We start from the raw sequence: 17,834 nt of genomic DNA on the forward strand, positions 1-17,834 counted from the left end.
CCTACAATGCTAAAACTTATTATCCCCACAATCATACTCATCCCCACCACGTGGGACTCCAACAATAATATTATCTGAATCAACTCGACAACCCACAGCCTACTAGTTAGCCTCATCACTCTTCTTTTCTTAAACCACAACGATGAAAATAGCACAACCACATCATTAAACTTCTTCTCAGACCCCCACTCAACCCCACTTCTGGTATTAACAACCTGACTCCTCCCCCTAATAATTATAGCGAGCCAACACCACTTCTCTAAAGAAACACTCATTCGAAAAAAACTATATATCCTCACATTAACCTCATTACAAATTTTTTAATCATAACATTTACCGCCACAGAACTGATCATATTCTACATCCTATTTGAAGCAACACTAATCCCACCCCTAATCATCATCACCCGATGGGGCAGCCAACGAGAACAACTACATGCAGGACTCTATTTCCTATTCTATACCCTTTTCGGCTCCGTACCACTACTAATGGCACTGACCTACATCCACAACTCCACCGGCTCATTAAACCTACTGCTGCTTCAACACTGAACCCAAACACCCCCACCCTCATGATCCGGCACCCTCCTATGAACAGCTTGCATAACAGTATTTATACTAAAAATACCACTCTAGAGACTTCACCTCTGACTACCAAAAGCACACGTAGAAGCCCCTATCGCCAGATCCATAGTCCTCGCAGCCATCCTCCTAAAACTAGGAGGATACGTAATGATACGAATCACCATCATTCTAAACCCCCCAGCAAACTCCATAACCTACCCCTCCCTCGTTCTCTCTCTATGAGGAATGGTCATGACAAGCTCTATCTGCCTACGTCAGACAGACCTGAAATCCCTCATGGCATATTCATCCGTCAGCCACATGGCCCTAGTAAGCGTAGCCATCCTAATCCAAACACCCTGAGGATTCACAGGAGCTACAGCCCTAATAATTGCCCATGGACTTACATCATCCATGCTCTTCTGTCTTGTAAACTCCAACTACGAACGCACCCACAGTCGAACTATAATCCTGGCCCGCGGACTGCAAACACTCCTCCCCCTAATGGCAACATGATGATTACTAGCCTCCCTAACAAATCTAGCCCTCCCACCAACCATCAACCTAATCGGAGAGTTACTCATAATAATAACATCATTCTCATGATCAAATATTACAGTTATCCTCATAGGACTCAACATACTAATCACGGCCCTATACACCCTATTTATACTAATCACAACACAACGAGGTGCTCTCACACATCACATCAACAGCATCAAACCATCCCTCACACGAGAGAATTCCCTGATACTCATACACATCATCCCGCTTCTACTCCTGTCCCTCAACCCCAAAACAGCTCTAGGGCCCCTTTACTGTAAATATAGTTCAGACAAAACATTAGGCTGTGAACCTGACAACAGAGACTCAAAACCCCTTATTCACCAAGAAAGATCCCAAGAACTGCTAATTCTTATGACCATACCTAAAACTATGGCTTTCTTACGTTTAAAGGATAGAAGCAATCCATTGGCCTTAGGAACCAAAAATCTGGTGCAACTCCAAGTAAAAGTAATAAACCTACCCCTATCCCTAACAGTAATCTCACTTGTCATTCTCATCATCCCCACCCTTACCAACACGGACAAGCACTACCCCTACCAGGTGAAAACCTCAACCCAACTTGCTTTCTTGACCAGCCTCACACCTGCCCTCACATTTATTTACTCTGGACAGGATACAATCACCTCCAACTGACACTGAATCACCATCCAAACACTAAAATTATCCCTTAGCTTCAAACTGGACTACTTCTCTATAATTTTCATCCCACTAGCCCTCTTCGTTACATGATCCATTATAGAATTCTCTCTATGATACATGCAATCGGACCCCAACATCAATAAGTTCTTCAAATACCTACTCATCTTCCTTATCGCAACACTAATCCTGGTCTCCACCAACAACCTATTCCACCTCTTCATTGGATGAGAAGGAGTAGGCATCATATCCTTTCGTCTAATCAGATGATGACATGGCTGAACAGACGCAAACACAGCAGCCCTGCAAGCAATCCTCTACAACCGTCTCAGTGACATCGGCTTCATCCTAGCTACAGCGTGATTTTTCGTATATTCAAACACATGAGACCTCCAACAACTATTCATCCTCAACACAAACCCGAGCCCCCTCCCATTAACAGGCCTCCTCCTCGCTGCAACAGGTAAGTCCGCCCAGTTCGGCCGGCACCCATGACTAGCCTCTGCAATGGAAGGTCCCACACCTGTCTCAGCCCTACTCCATTCCAGCACAAGAGTCGTAGCAGAAATCTTCCTACTGATCCGATTCTACCCCTAATAGAAAACAACAAAACAATCCAAACACTAACACTATGCCTAGGGGCTCTCACCACACTATTCACAGCGATCTGCACCTTAACACAAAACGATATCAAAAAATTATCGCATTCTCTACCTCAAGCCAACTAGGCCTAATAACAGTAACGATTGTCATCAACCAACCACATCTAGCTTTCCTCCACATCTGCATGCACGCATTTTTCAAGGCCATACTATTCATATGCTCCGGCTCTATTATCCACAACCTAAACAACGAAGAAGACATTGGAAAACTAGGAAGCCTACGTAAAATTATACCCCTTACATCAACCTCTCTAATCATAGGAAACCTCGCTCTCACAGGCATGCCATTCCTAACAAGTTTTTACTCCAAAGACCTAATCATCGAGACCTTAAACACATTGTATACTAACGCCTCAGCCCTCACAATCATACTCATTGCCACCACCCTCACAGCCGCCTAAAGTACCGGAACTATTTTTCTTTTCTTTTCTTTTTTTTTTTTTGTGTGTGTGTGTGTGTGACCGGTAAGGGGATCGTAACCCTTGTCTTGGTGTCGCCCGCACCGCTCTCAGCCAGTGAGCGCACCAGCCAGTCCTACCCGCGCTGGGAGCGCTCTCATGCTCCCAGTGCCACACTCTCCCGAGTGTGCCACGGGGTCAGCCCCCGAACCATTTTTCTTACACTACTAGGACAACCCCACTTCCCAACCCTAATAAGCATCAACGAAAACAACCCCAACCTCACCAACCCAACCCAACGTCTGGTAATCGGCAGCATCTTTGCTAGCTTTATCATCTCCAACAGCATGCCCCCAATAAATATTCCCCAAATGACTATACCACTTTGCCTCAAACTATCCACCCTCCTCATCGCCATTCTAGGCTTCACCCTAGCACTAGAACTATGCCTAAACTCACTCAACCTAACCCCCAAACTATCCTCACCCTCACACAACTTCTCTACTCTCCTAGGATTCTTCCCAACCCTTACCCATCGTACAATACCCTATCTCAGCCTAAGCGCAAGCCAAAGCACAGCCTCCCAAACACTAGACCGAGCTTGACTAGAAGAAACAGTCCCAAAAGACATTGCCCACTTCCAAGTACTAGCTGCAACAACCACCTCCAACCAAAAAGGTCTAATCAAACTTTACTTCCTTTCTTTCCTCATTACAATCCTAATGACTACACTACTAATTATTTAACCACCCCCAAGTAACGTCACTAACAATAATGACACCCATAAACAAAGACCACACAGCCACCGCCACCAATCAGCACCCATAACTATACAACACAGCCACACCTCTAGAATCCTCATGAAAATAACCCGTCCCCTCCCCCACATAAATCACCCAATCACCCATACTCTTAAAACTAATAACAACCTCCACCTCATCATAACACGCCATCCACAAAACCACAAAGAACTCTATCACCAACCCCAACAGCAAAGCCCCCCGAACCACAACATTCAAGACCCAAGCCTCCCCTGGAGGCCGGATGTGGCTCATCCTCGCTTCCTCTTTTCTGAGAGGCGGGGTGTCTGGGAATCGCGGAGTTTGGGAGGCGCGGCGTCTGGGAGGCCCTGGGAGGCCCTGGGAGGACGGATGTGGCTCATCCTCGCTTCCGCCTTTCGGAGGGGCGGGCCGTCTGAGAGGCCATGTCTGAGAGTCCTGTAGTCCGGTCCGCCAAGGGTGACTTCCCAGGACTGGTCTGAGGTCAAGGTGAGGACCCTGAACGTGGACTGAGGGGACCACCGCTCACCCACAACAAACGGGGCTGCACTAAGTCTCACGCCTGCGGTCGGCCTTGGGAGGTCCCGGGAGAGCTGTCCGGCAGAGTTGTGCCTGAAAAGTCTCAGCAACTGCTGGGCCTTTATCTAACGGAGTACCCCTGATTTTGCATAAGGAGGAGAGCTAGGTCCTAACTAGAGTCAAGGTGAGGGCCCTGAGGGCTAAATGAGGGAATCTCTCCCTAATGGATGTAACAAAGCAAAGCAGAGCCACTGCACTCGGTTCTGGGAGGCTCTGGTGTGTGGAGTACTGACTTTCCTATGTAGAAATTCAGGGAGGTGAGGGCTTTGTTTGCAGGCTGGTGGACTCAGGTCAGTAGAGGGAGGAATTCCAAGCTCTCATGAGATACCAAGGTGAGGACCCTGAGTGTGGATTGAAGGGATCACCTCTTATCCATAACAAAGGGGCCCCCATAAGTCCTGCCTCTGTGGTTGGCACTGGGAGGCCTCAGGAAAGCTGTCTGGGAGAGTTCTGCCTGGAAAGTGTCAGGGAGGGAGGGAAGTACCTTGGTCTTAGAACTTAGTCCTCATTCTGCAGATGGTGGAGACCGAGGCCTTAACTGGAGTCAAGGTGAGAACTGTGAGGGCTAATGAGCGGACCTCTACCCAAAAGAGGGAGCCACACTGAGCAGTGCCCCTGCACTGGGCTCTAGGAGGTCTCGGGCAGAGTAGACAAATTTGGAGTAACCTCACTTCCCGTCTAAAGACTAACGGATTTGAGGGCCACATTCAAGGCCCACATCTGCTGTCCAGCAATAAGAGGCTCAGGGTAGAGCTGACAGGCTGAGATGCCCTTATTTTTTCCAGAGGTAGTCTCAGGGAGGTGAGGGCCTTGGTCTAATGGGATAGGCCCAATTCATCAGAGGTACCCAGTCCCTAACAGGTTTTAAGGCTGTGACATTGAGTAATGATGAGGGCACCCCTCCCAGAAAGGAGGGGGCCGCAGAGAGGCCCACCCCTGTTGTCAGACCTGGACATGATGATTCGCACTTAGTTTTCCCAGGGCATCTCATAGAAGTAAGAGACTAGGTCACAGGGAACAGCCTCAGGTCAGCATGAGAAGGATTTCCAAGTTGTTCCAGATGTCATGGTGAGAACCCTGAGGACTGTGGGGACCTTCCACCCCATATCAGTGAGGGCCACACAGAATTCTCCCTACTGTGAGCCCTGGAAGACCCCAGGCAGATACGTCAGGCACAGGTGCCCATCAATTCCCACTCAGGGGTAACAGAGAAATGAAGGTCTTGGTCTGAGGATGATAGTCACACCACAGCAGAGGGAAGAATCTAAGGCCCTCTCATTAGTCGAATTTATTTATTTATTATTTATTTATTTTTATTATGAATATTCATGAGATACAAAGCTCATTGTCACCCCTCGTGCCCATGATGTGAGGGCCAGATTCCTACTGGCCACATACCCATTACCAGAAATTACGTTTGTACCCTGTGTCCCCCGCCCAATTATCCCCCAACCTCCCTCCCCCCCTTCCCCCCACTCCACTTTGTAGCCCTAGGATAGTTTCCTCCATCTGTAAGACCAACACACTACTGTGGTCTTTCTTTCCTTCTTTCTCTCTTAGCTCCCACTTATGAGTGAGCACATGTGGTATTTATCCCTCTGTGCTTTGCTAATTTCACTCAACATAAGTTTCTCCAGGTTCATCCATGTTGCTGCAAATGGGAGTATTTCATTATTTTTTATGGCAGAGTAGTATTCCAGTGTATATATACCACAATTTCCTTATCCAGTCATCCATCGGTGGACATTTAGGTTGGTTCCATGTCTTGGCTATTGTAAACAGAGCTGCTATGAACATGGGAGTGCAGGTATCCATTCGACATGATGATTTCTGCCTGGGAGGCCCCGGGCAGCCACAGCTGGATGTGGCTCACCCTTGTTTCCGCTTCTCTGAAAGGCACGGTGTCTGAGAAGCAGCACGTCTGAGAGGTGGAGTCTGAGAGGCACGGTGTCTGAGAAGCGGTGCATCTGAGAGGCCGGGCATCCAGTCTGCAGAGTGTGACTTCCCAGGACTGGTCTGCAGTCAAGCTGAGGAGCCTAAACGTGGACTGAAGGTACCCCCACCCACGTACAATCAGGCGGGCCCTCACTAAGTCCCGTCCCTGCGGTTGGCTCTGGGAGGCCCCGGGCAGCCACAGCTGGATGTGGCTCACCCTTGCTTCCACTTCTCTGAGAGGTGGCATCTGAGAGGCGTGTAGTCCGGTCTGCCGAGGGTGACTTCCCAGAATTGGTCTGAGGTCAAGTTGAGGACCCTAAATGTGGACTGAGGGGACCACGGCTCACCCACAGCAAAAGGGGCCGCACTAAGTCCCGCCCGTGCACTCGGCCCTGATAGGCCCTGGGCCAGAGCTATAAGACTGAGGAGCCGTGTCATTTCAGCCTTGAAGGCCTCAGGGAGAGGAAGGCCTTAGTTTAAAGAGGACAGCCCCCTTCGTAGAGGGAGAGTCTTGGCCCTAAAAAGATTAAAATTAGGACTTTCAGTGCTCATGAGCAGATGTTTTCTCAAAATTGGGCCCTGCTCTCAAACTTGGGAGCCCCAGGCAAGGTAGCCAGATGTGGAGCACCCCAACTTCCCTCCTAGTGATTCAGAGAGATGAGGGCTTTGGTCTGAGACTTGTGGACTCGGGTCAGTATATGGAGGGGTCATAAATCTTACCAGGCGCTAAGGTTGGAGTCCTCTGTGAGACCTGAGAGAGCCACAGACTCCAGAACAGTGGGATCCTAAGAGTCCCAGCCCTGCTGTCAGCAAGCACAGGTCCCAAGGAGCCTTGGCAAGATGTGGCTCACTCTGTCAACTTAGGTCCAAGGAATATGAGAATCTTTGTCTGAGTGGTGTGGCTTCCAGACAACAGAGGGTGGAGTCCCAGAAAGTATGCAGAGTCAAGATGAAGACCCTGAGTGAGGAAATGGGATGCTACACAGTGGAGAGAGCTTCAGCTGTTGCTGCTCCTGGGAGTCCCAGGCCAGAGCTGGCAGACTTAGATACCCCGGACTCCTGCCTGCAAGGTCTTAGGAAGATGAGAGCTTCGGTTTAAGGCGAAGGGCTGGCTGTGCCAGTTCAGCAGAGGTGGAGAGTCCTAGGCCATGACAGGTCAAGGTACAAATCCTGTGTGAGGAATGGGGCAGCCACCTATCCCAGAACAGAGGGGAACACAGAGTCTTGCCTTTGCATTCAGTACTGAGAAGCCAGGGTTAGAGCTCTCAGGCTGAGGTGTCCCCTCATTTTCTCTGGGTGTGGTCTCAGGGACATAAATACCCTTAGTTTAGTGAGACAGCCCCCATTCAGAATAAGAAGATCTGGTTCCTAACAGGAGCCAAGGTGGTGATACTGAGTATGAGGGGACCCCTCCCAGAAAGAAGTGACCCACGTAGAAACAGAACGTAGAGCTCTGTTCCTACTGCAAAACTTGGGAGATCTGGGTATGATGACATGGAGAATCTCACTTCTTCCTAGAGCATCTCAGGGAGGTGAGGAATTTCACCGAGGTAGACAGCCTAAGGTTAGCAGATTGAGGATTCCCAGCTAGTGCCAGGAGTCAAGGAGAGGATCCTGAGAACTGAGGGGACCACCCATCTCATAACAGTGAGGGTAACACAGAATCCCTTCCTGAATGTTGCATTAGGAGACCATGGATAGTCGTGGCCAGATGAGAAAAATTTCACTTCTTCTCAGGGTGTCTCAGGGAGTTGATTGCCTTAGTATGAGCAGAAAGGCATTAGGTCAAGACAGGGAGGACTGAGATGAACACCAACGTAGTGAGTGGTAGTCCACAAAGTTCCACCCCCTCTTAGCCCTGGGAAACCCCAGGCAGAGGTAGCCAAATGTATCCCTTCCTCACATCCAGCCCTGGGGACTTGGGGAGTTGAGGGCCTTGATGTGAAGCTGGCAGAGTCAGGTGGGATGAGGGAGGTTCAGATGTTGCCTGAGTAAAGACTAGAGACCAAAGACCCCAGAATAGTGGGGTCTTATAGAGGACAGGGGGTGCTGGACGTGAAGCATGCTTTCTTTCATCTTAGGGCTTGAGGAAGGTGAGAATTTTAATCTGATGCAAGGGGCCACACGTCAGTAGAGAGAGGATTTCCAGGTTGTGCCAGAACATCACAGAGAAAACCTTGAGGACTTCAGGGAACTCCCACCCCATATCAGCAGAGGTACCAGAGTCCCTCTCTGTGTCAGCCCTGAGAGGCTACAAGCATAGATGTCAGGGAGATGTGTTCCTCAGTTCCTCCTCAGGAGTAACAGAGAAGTGATGCTCTTAGTCTGATGAATTTGCAAGGGGGAGGAATTTTAGGTGTTTCCAGGAGTCCAACTGGAGACCTGGAATGAGGACCATGAGTGGGACCACACATCATTGGGCCTCAGCCTGCCAGCCACAGCTTTCAACCTCTGGAGAATAGACAGTGTGTTCAGATATTGCCATCTTCACTTCTTCCGTTGGGTTTCAGGGAGGTGTGGGCCTTAGTATGAGGAGAGATGTCCTTAGGTCTGGAGAGGGGAGCCCCAGGCCGTCCCAGGAGTAAAAGTATGGATCATGGGTGAGGACAGAAGGTACCTCACCCCAAATAGAGGGAACAACAAAGAGTTGGGCCCTGTTTCTGCTCTCAGCACTAGGCATCCTGGCCCAGGGTCGTCAGGCTGAGACTCCTCCTCATTTCTTTGTATTAGGTCTAAGGGAGGTGAGAGCCTTGGTCTGAAGATGCAGCATCAGTCAGCAGAAGGGAGGATTTCAGACTTTAGATGTAGACAAGATGAGGACTCTGAATGAGCGGATTGATGGCCAATGATCCCAAGACAGAGGGCCCCACAAAACTCTCAGAACTGCCTCCAGACCCCACAGAAGTGGTGGACTAAGACACCTCCTTATTTCCTTCTCATGGGTCCCAAAGATCTTTGAGGTGTCACCATCAGAACAGCACAGAATAGACATGATGATGATGATGCCATATGCAAACCGAGAGGACCCTTGAACACAGAGGGAGTCCACTCTGCCGGGTCTTGCTGTGACCCAGTCAGCCCCAAATAAGGGATGGCCTAAGGCACACTGTAACTTCCTCCTCTGGGTTCCCAGAGGACAGGCTGACAAAGAAAAAGAGCCCAATGTGTTCCTAGGACTCTCAAGGGAAACTGCGGAATTGGCTTCTTAAAATCCAAGGTGATATCTCCTTGCTAAAGGTGTTCACAAGATCTCATCCTCTCTCCTCCAGGTGCCCACTTCACCTGACTTCCTGCCCACACGCCTGCCTGCTGTCTCTGACCACAGTCATCATGCCTCGGGGTCGAAAGAGTAAGCTCCGAGCCCGTGAGAAACGCCACCAGGCCCAAAGTGAGACCCAGGGTCTTCAGGGTGCTCAGGCCGCTGCAGCAGAGGAAGAGTCCCCTTCCACTTCCTCTCTTGTTTTGGGGGTTACTCCTCCTGGCTCCCCTGCTGCTGGCATTCCCCAGAAGCCTCAGGGAGCCCCCCACACCCCCACTGCTGCTGTGGGTGTTTCACGCAAGAGATCTGGTAAAGGTGCCAAGGGTAAAGGTGAGGGAAGAAAAAATTCCTCCCAGGCCTCAACCTCCACTGAGAGCTCACACCATGATCTTCTAACCAGGAAGGCCGGAACGCTGATGCAGTTCATGCTGCACAAGTATAAAATGAAAGAGCCCATTATGAAGGCAGAGATGCTGAAGGTTGTCCACAAAAGGTACAGAGAGCAATTCCCTGAGATCCTCAAGAGAGCCTCTAGGAACATGGAGCTGGTCTTTGGCCTTGACTTGAAGGAAGTCAACCCCAGAAATCACTCCTATACCCTTGTCAGCAAGCTAAATCCCACCGATGATGGGAGCCTGAGCGGTTCCCGGGGCTTTCCCAGGAATGGGCTTCTAATGCCTCTGCTGGGTGTGATCTTCTTCAGTGGCAATTGCGCCTCCGAGAAAGAGATGTGGGAATTCCTGAATATGATGGGAGTCTTTGATGGGAAGAGTCATTTCATCCTTGGGGATGTCAGGAAGCTCATCACCCAAGATCTGGTGAAGGAAAGGTACCTGGAGTATCAGCAGGTACCCAACAGTGATCCTCCACGCTATCAGTTCCTGTGGGGTCCAAGAGCCCATGCTGAAACCAGCAAGATGAAAGTCCTGGAGTTTTTGGCCCAACTCATTAATACCACCCCTAGTGTCTTCCCATTCCATTATGAAGAGGCTTTGAGAGATGAGAAAGAAAAAGCTTCAGCCAGAGCCGCAGCCATGCGTGGCACTTCTGCCAAGGCCAGTGCATGTTCTAGGCCTACACATCTGACAGCTCCTCCTGCCCCTAGTGACGTGTGAGGCAGATTCTGTTATTGAAGAGGGCTTCCAATCTCTTAAGTAGTGAGAGGCCGAGATGGGGCCAGAGAGATCATAATATATATCTTCTTGTTCTTGTTTTACATTAGTATCTTTCAAATACTGTTATTTGAGTAGAATGTTTTTTTTAGATTCAGAGTCTGTGTTTATGAATGATGCAGATCACACATTTATTGCTGTTATCAGGTTTTGAAGAGTTTAGATATTCTGTAATACATTTTGAAAATCTTTGAATCTTCTTGGGGTTTAAGAAAAAGAAAATTTATGGCTTTGGAATGGAGATTTTATTGGAAATCTGTAAAAGAACCCCACTAAACATAATTGGAGTCTTAAAATAGAGGGAAACAAAGCAAAATACAGTCAATTTTTGTTTGCATTATTCACTTTTGTCTATCTTTTTGTAAAACTCAACGATATGTACCTGGTTGTCTATAATCTATTTCAAGAATGCAGATAAAAGTAAATAGTAATAAATTACATTCTTTGATCGGTGGCTTGTTTATTTCCATCATTAACTGAGCATCTGCTCTCTGCAGGGCTCTGTGCTGGTAGTGATGATGCTAAGATAAAGAAGACCCTTCCGCTGCCCATGGATTTTTAGAGTCTAAGAGCTGGTAGTGTATAAGGAAGATGCCTTGGTACACTCTAATATGTACAGGACAAGTAAAAGAGAGGATGGTGGGGGACGGGAAGGAGGTCCAGATGAGAGCAGTCAAGTGTGAATTCCCTCAGTCGAGCAAGGCACTTTGTGGTTTGGGACATTGCAAGTCCCTCGTTGGGAGGTAACCTTAAGTTAGCTCCAAGGTGGGGTAGACGAGACTGTGATAATCATGAGTACGGGCCAAACCCTCAGACGGTGAGCCCCATAGTTGAGAGACTAAGCCCAGAATAGGAAACAGCCCTTAACAATTACTTCGTGATTGTGGGTAAAGCAGGTGGAATCTCTCCCTAAGGTAGAAAGGAAAGATGCACGGCGCTCTTGTCCCAGTGCAGTTGAACACAATGCAGAAACCAGGTGTGCTGTGCATATGGTCTCCAGGGAGTTTCTGAGAAATAAGGATGATACCCCCTTGAGGTGAGATGCTAAAAAGCTATTAAGCTGGCACCCTTTGCCCTGAGCTGGGGGAGTCAGAGCCTATTTCATTAATTGGGTTATTTTGCATATAATTTGGCAAAACTCCAAGATAGGGCTAAATTTTATTAGTGGTAAAATAAATAGGAGTATTTTTGTTGCGGAGGGCATCTAGGAGGGAGGGGCATTGCTGGTCCTTAACATAAATTCTGAAAACTTTGAGTTGAATCCTCGTGAAGTCCATTAGAGGAATAGCATTCTCTAATGGGGAAAATTTACTTCTATTATTTGTTTAGCAGCACTGTAGTTTATTTGGGGGTTTTGTTTGTTTGTTTTAAAGCACTGAATATTTTCTGACATCTGGATAAAATAGAATTCCCAGAGAAGAGAATAGTCTCTTCTGGTATTAATATAATCATAGTAAAAACTGCCATTCATTAAAGACCCAATATTTGCCAGTCATTTTGCCAGGTGCTTTACACAGATTACATATTTTCTAACAATGCTGTGAGATGGGGCTTTTCAAACTCATTGGCCGATGGAGAACTTGCAATATTCTGAAGTTCACGTGGCTGGTCAGTGATACAGCTGGGACTAGACCTTGGTCTGAATTCCTCTAGAGCTCACCCTTTTCCTCTCCTCCCGGCCTGAGGCAGATCTTGTGTCTATTCATTCATTTCTCTTCTCACTGTTCCACAATGTCTCTCAAGTGATAGGAAGTACTCTGTGGCCAAAGCACTAAAAGCAGGCCTAAAGAAGCCAGGTGAAAATGAGCATCAAACCCAATTTGGGACTATGGGCTTCCTGTGCCTGGGGTCCTGATGCCACTAGCCCTGGGAACCCAGTCCACTTATAGTTAGTAAGGGTTATGTGACTAACTCTTATCACTGAAACATAGCAGATGCATGTTTGTCACCTCCAGGTCAAGGCTCATGAGAGCTAGTCTGACACCTCCATGCTTTCTCTTACATTCAACAGCAAACATGGGGAGCCCATGGTGAGGTGTGGAGCCACGTGATGGAAGCAGCCTGCATCCTTGGGTCACCTATTAACAGAGAGCCTCTGCCAACCCACATCAGATTTTGTGTGCACAAGAAACAAATTTTTGTTGTGTTAAGCTATTCAAAAGTTAGGTTTTTTTCTATGGCGTCAGTTAGCACTTACTTTATCTGAGTAATACACATTTACTATTTCTATTGTTAGGCCTATTTAAATATTTTAACGATTGAGTTAATAGTTGTGTATCTATTCTTGTTGTAAAAAAATTTAATAGAGATAAATCACAATTTCTCCCCTTACGACATTCCTCCAAAATTCAGCCCCCTTTTCAAAAGTAACCACAATTAACAATCTGGTATGTGTCATTTTAAAGCTGATTCCAGGCATTTTCATACGTAGATGTGCTATAAAATATATTAAGTTTTTAACATACATGGGTAACATTGTACATATTGTTCTGCTACTTGTTATGTTCTGCCATGTTGCTCTTGTCACTTAATGAAATGAATGCAGGATCCTTCTGTGACAGCACATATAGATCCACCTCACGTTTTAAACTATTTCATAGAATTCTAAAGGGTGTTTGTGCCATAAATAACCATTCTCCTCCTAATGTTCAAGTAAGTTGTTCCCCATTACTTATGATTAATAGAACTGAAATTGATGCCTTTGAACATGAATTTCTGTGTAAATGTTCATGGTTTCTTACAGGAAAGACATAGTAAAGCAGAAATTGGGTTAAAGAAGGTTTGACAATTGTAAATTTTTATAAATATTGCTAAAGTTTCATCACAAAATGATCTAACAACTCACATTACCACAAATTAAAGCATACAGATACCTTACACCCCCCGAAGTCTATATCCTCATTCTCCCCGGCTTCCGAATAGTCTCACACATCGTGATCTATTACTCAGGTAAAAAAGAACCATTCGGATATATATAGGAATGGTCTGGGCTATAATATCCATTGGCTTTTTGGGCTTTATCATCTGAGCCCACCACATATTTACAGTAGGAATAGATGTAGACACTCGAGCATACTTCACAGCAGCCACAATAATCATCACGATTCCCACAGGCATAAAAGTATTCAGCTGACTAGCCACACTGCATGGAGGAGATATCAAATGATCTCCCGCTATATTATGAGCACTGGGCTTCATCTTCTTATTTACAATAGGGGGCCTGACAGGAATTGTGCTAGCCAACTCATCACTAGACATTGTACTTCACGACACATACTACCTAGTAGCGCATTTCCACTATGTATTCTCCATAGGAGCGGTATTCGCTATCATAGGAGGCTTCATCCACTGATTTCCTCTACTTTCAGGCTACACCCTCAATGCCACTTGAGCTAAAATTCACTTCACGGTCATATTCGTGGGTGTAAACCTGACATTCTTTCCACAACAATTCCTAGGCCTATCACGAATACCACGGCGATGCTCCAACTACCCAGATGCATACACCATGTGAAATACAGTCTCATCCATAGGATCATTTATCTCCTTAACAGCAGTTATATTAATAATTTTCATAACATGAGAAGTCTTCACTTCAAAACGAGAAGTTTCAGTGGTAGAACTTCTCAAAACAAATCTAGAATGACTACACGGCTGCCCCCCTGCTACCCACACATTTGAGGAACCGGTATACGTAAAGACCCAACAAGAAAGGAAGGAATCGAACCCCCAAAGAATGGTTTCAAGCCAACCCCATAGCCCCTAGGACCTTCCCCACAAGCGAGATATTAGTAAAAACATTACGTGACTTCGTCAGAGTCAACTTATAGGCCCGAATCCTTTATATCTCTGTGGCACACCCATTACAACTAGGACTTCAAGACGCCTCCTCCCCCATCATGGAGGAACTATTATAATTCCATGAACACACCCTCATAATCGTGTTCCTAATCAGTTCCTTAGTCCTTTCTATCATTTCCCTAATATTAACCACAAAACTCACGCACACAAGCACTATAACCGCCCAAATGGTAGAAACCATATGGACTATTTTACCCGCTGTTATCCTAACTTCCATCGCCCTTCCATCACTACGAATCCTCTATATAACAGATGAAATCAATAACCCCCTCTTAACTGTCAAAGCCATGGGCCACCAATGGTACTGAAGTTACGAATATACAGATTACACAGACCTAAACTTCGACTCATACATAACTCCCACCCCCGACCTAAAACCAGGGGAGCTCCGACTCCTAGAAGTTGACAACCGAACAGTACTCCCGATAGAAACCCCAGTCCACATGCTAATCTCATCCAAAGACGTGCTACACTCACGAACCGCACCCTCGCTAGGCGTAAAAATGGACGCGATTCCAGGACGTCTAAACCAAACAACCCTAACAGCAACGCGACCAGGCCTATTCTACGGACAATGCTCAGAGATCTGCGGCTCAAACCACAGCTTCATGCCCATCCTACTCGAACTCGTCCCACTCAAACACTTTGAAGACTGATCAACCTTAACACAACACGCACATCGTGAAGCTAAATAGCATTAACCTTTTAAGGTAAAGAATGGAAGCACTGGCCTTCCCACAATGAGATGCCACAACTAGATACCTCAACATGATTCACCTCCATTATATTTATAATCCTAATGCTCTTCATTATACTTCAACTAAAACCCTCAAAATTCACCTACCCCTCTAACCCCGCAGAAAAAATTACTAAAATACCAAAACACACAAATCTATGAGAAAAAAATGAACAAAAATCTATTCACCTCTTTTACCACCCCCGTGCTAATGGGAATACCTATCGTAGCCCTCATCATTCTCCTACCCAACGCAATGTATCCTCTTCCCTCCTGCCTCATCAACAATCGCCTAACCTCTCTACAAATATGACTGATCCAACTTATTCTGAAACGATTGATGGCAACCCACAACACCAAAGGACAATCATGATCCTTAATACTAACCTCACTAATCCTATTTGTTGGCTCAACAAACCTACTAGGCCTGCTGCCCCACTCATTCTCACTCACCTCCCAACTGTCCCTAAACTTAGGCATAACAATCCCCCTGTGAGCCGGAACGGTGATCCTAGGTATTTGCCACAAAACAAAAGAATCTCTAGCTCACCTTCTACCCCAAGGCACACCCACCCCCTTATCCCAATACTCGTAGCCATCGAAACCATCAGCCTCTTCATCCAACCCATAGCCCTAGCCGTACGGTTAACAGCCGACATCACAGCTGGCCACCTGCTTATGCACCTTATCAGAAACACTACACTAGTACTAACAACTCTGAGCCCCCTGACAGCCTCAGCTACTTTCACCCTCCTCACCCTACTCACCATCCTCAAACTTACCGTAGCCCTAGTCCAAGCTTATGTATTTACCCTCTTAGTAAGCCTCTACCAACACAGCAATCCTAATGACCCACCAAACCCACGCCTATCACATAGTAAACCCCAGCCCCTGACCACTCACAGGAGCCCTATCCGCCTTTCTCATAACTTCCAGCCTAACAATATGATTCCACTTTAATTCCAACACCGTCTTAATCCTAGGACTACTGACTAACATACTAACCATATACCAATGATGATGAGATGTAGTACGAGAAAGCACCTTCCCAGGCCACCATACAACTATCATCCAAACAGGACTACGATATGGAATAATCCTTTTTATTACATCCGAAGTTTTCTTCTTCACCGGGTTCTCCTCAGCCGTTTACCACTCAAGCCTAGCCCCAACCCCTAGCTGAGGGGCTTTCTGACCACCAGCAGGCATCAACCCTCTCAACCCCATAGAGGTTCCACTACTCAACACACTAGTACTGCTAGCCTCCGGAGTGTCCATCACCTGGGCCCACCACAGCCTCATAGAAGGAAACCGCAAACATATACTCCAAGCCCTCTTCATCACAATCTCCCTGGGCACTTACTTCACACTCCTCCAAATCTCAGAATACCTCGAAACCCCCTTTACCATTTCCGACAGCGTAAACGGATCAACATTCTTCGTAGCAACAGGTTTCCACGGCCTCCACGTAATGATTGGATCCGCCTTCCTCACCGTCTGTCTTCTACGCCAACTAAAATTCCACTTCACATCCAAACACCATTTTGGCTTTGAAGCCGCAGCCTGATATTGACACTTCGTAGATGTAGTCTGACTGTTCCTATACATCTCCATTTACTGATGAGGATCCTATTCTTTCGGTATCAGCTAGTACAGCTGACTTCCAATCAATAAGATCTGGTCACAACCCAGAAAAGAATAATCAACCTAGCATTAACTCTCTTAACCAACACAACACTAGCACTCCTCCTTATCAGCTTTGGCTTCTGACTCCCCCAAACATATACCTATGCACAAAAGTTAAGTCCATACAAATGCAGGTTGGACCCAGTAGGATCCGCTCGCCTACCATTCTCCAGAAAATTCTTCTTGGTAGCCATCACATTCCTACTATTCGACCTAGAGATTACCTTACTACTACCCCTCCCGTGAGCCACCCAAACGAACAACCTCAAACTAATACTCACCGTGGCACTTATCCTAATCCTCACACTAGCACTAAGCCTAGCCTGTGAATGATCCCAAAAAGGCCTAGAAGGAGCTGAATATGGTAGTTAGATTAATTAAAACAACTGGTTTCGACCCATTAAATTGCGACATTTCGTAACTACTAAATGCCTCCAATTTATATTAACATCATCTTAGCATACACTACATTCCTCGTAGGACTGCTAATATACCGATCCCACTTTGCATCCTCCCTATTATGCTTGGAGGGCCTAATATTATCCCTATTCGTCCTAGCCACCGTCCTGTCCCTAAACCTACACTTCACCCTATCCTACATGCTCCCCATCATCCTCCTAATCTTTGCAGGCTGCGAAACCGCCATAAGCCTAGCACTTCTAGTAATGATCTCTGACACTTAGGGCCTAGACCTCGTGCAAAACCTTAACCTCCTACAATGCTAAAACTTATTATCCCCACAATCATACTCATCCCCACCACGTGGGACTCCAACAATAATATTATCTGAATCAACTCAACAACCCACAGCCTACTAGTTAGCCTCATCACTCTTCTTTTCTTAAACCACAACGATGAAAATAGCACAACCACATCATTAAACTTCTTCTCAGACCCCCACTCAACCCCACTTCTGGTATTAACAACCTGACTCCTCCCCCTAATAATTATAGCGAGCCAACACCACCTCTCTAAAGAAACACTCATTCGAAAAAAACTAT

At 46.7% G+C, this 17,834-nt stretch overlaps 1 protein-coding gene across 1 annotated transcript; it reads left to right on the top strand.

The window, feature by feature from the left end:
* Nucleotides 1–9,449: 9,449 nt before the first annotated feature.
* LOC134367916 (melanoma-associated antigen B1-like) lies at nucleotides 9,450–10,493 on the top strand. Its single transcript, XM_063084574.1, has one exon. The coding sequence runs from the start codon at nucleotides 9,450–9,452 to the stop codon at nucleotides 10,491–10,493; it is 1,044 nt and encodes a 347-aa protein (XP_062940644.1).
* Nucleotides 10,494–17,834: the final 7,341 nt, after the last annotated feature.

Source organism: Cynocephalus volans, chromosome X (assembly GCF_027409185.1).
Source record: "Cynocephalus volans isolate mCynVol1 chromosome X, mCynVol1.pri, whole genome shotgun sequence".
Taxonomy (NCBI): Eukaryota; Metazoa; Chordata; class Mammalia; order Dermoptera; family Cynocephalidae; genus Cynocephalus; species Cynocephalus volans.

Coding starts and splice junctions, on each gene's coding strand:
- LOC134367916 (XM_063084574.1), top strand. CDS start 9,450: ATGCCTCGGGGTCGAAAGAGTAAGCTCCGAGCCCGTGAGAAACGCCAC.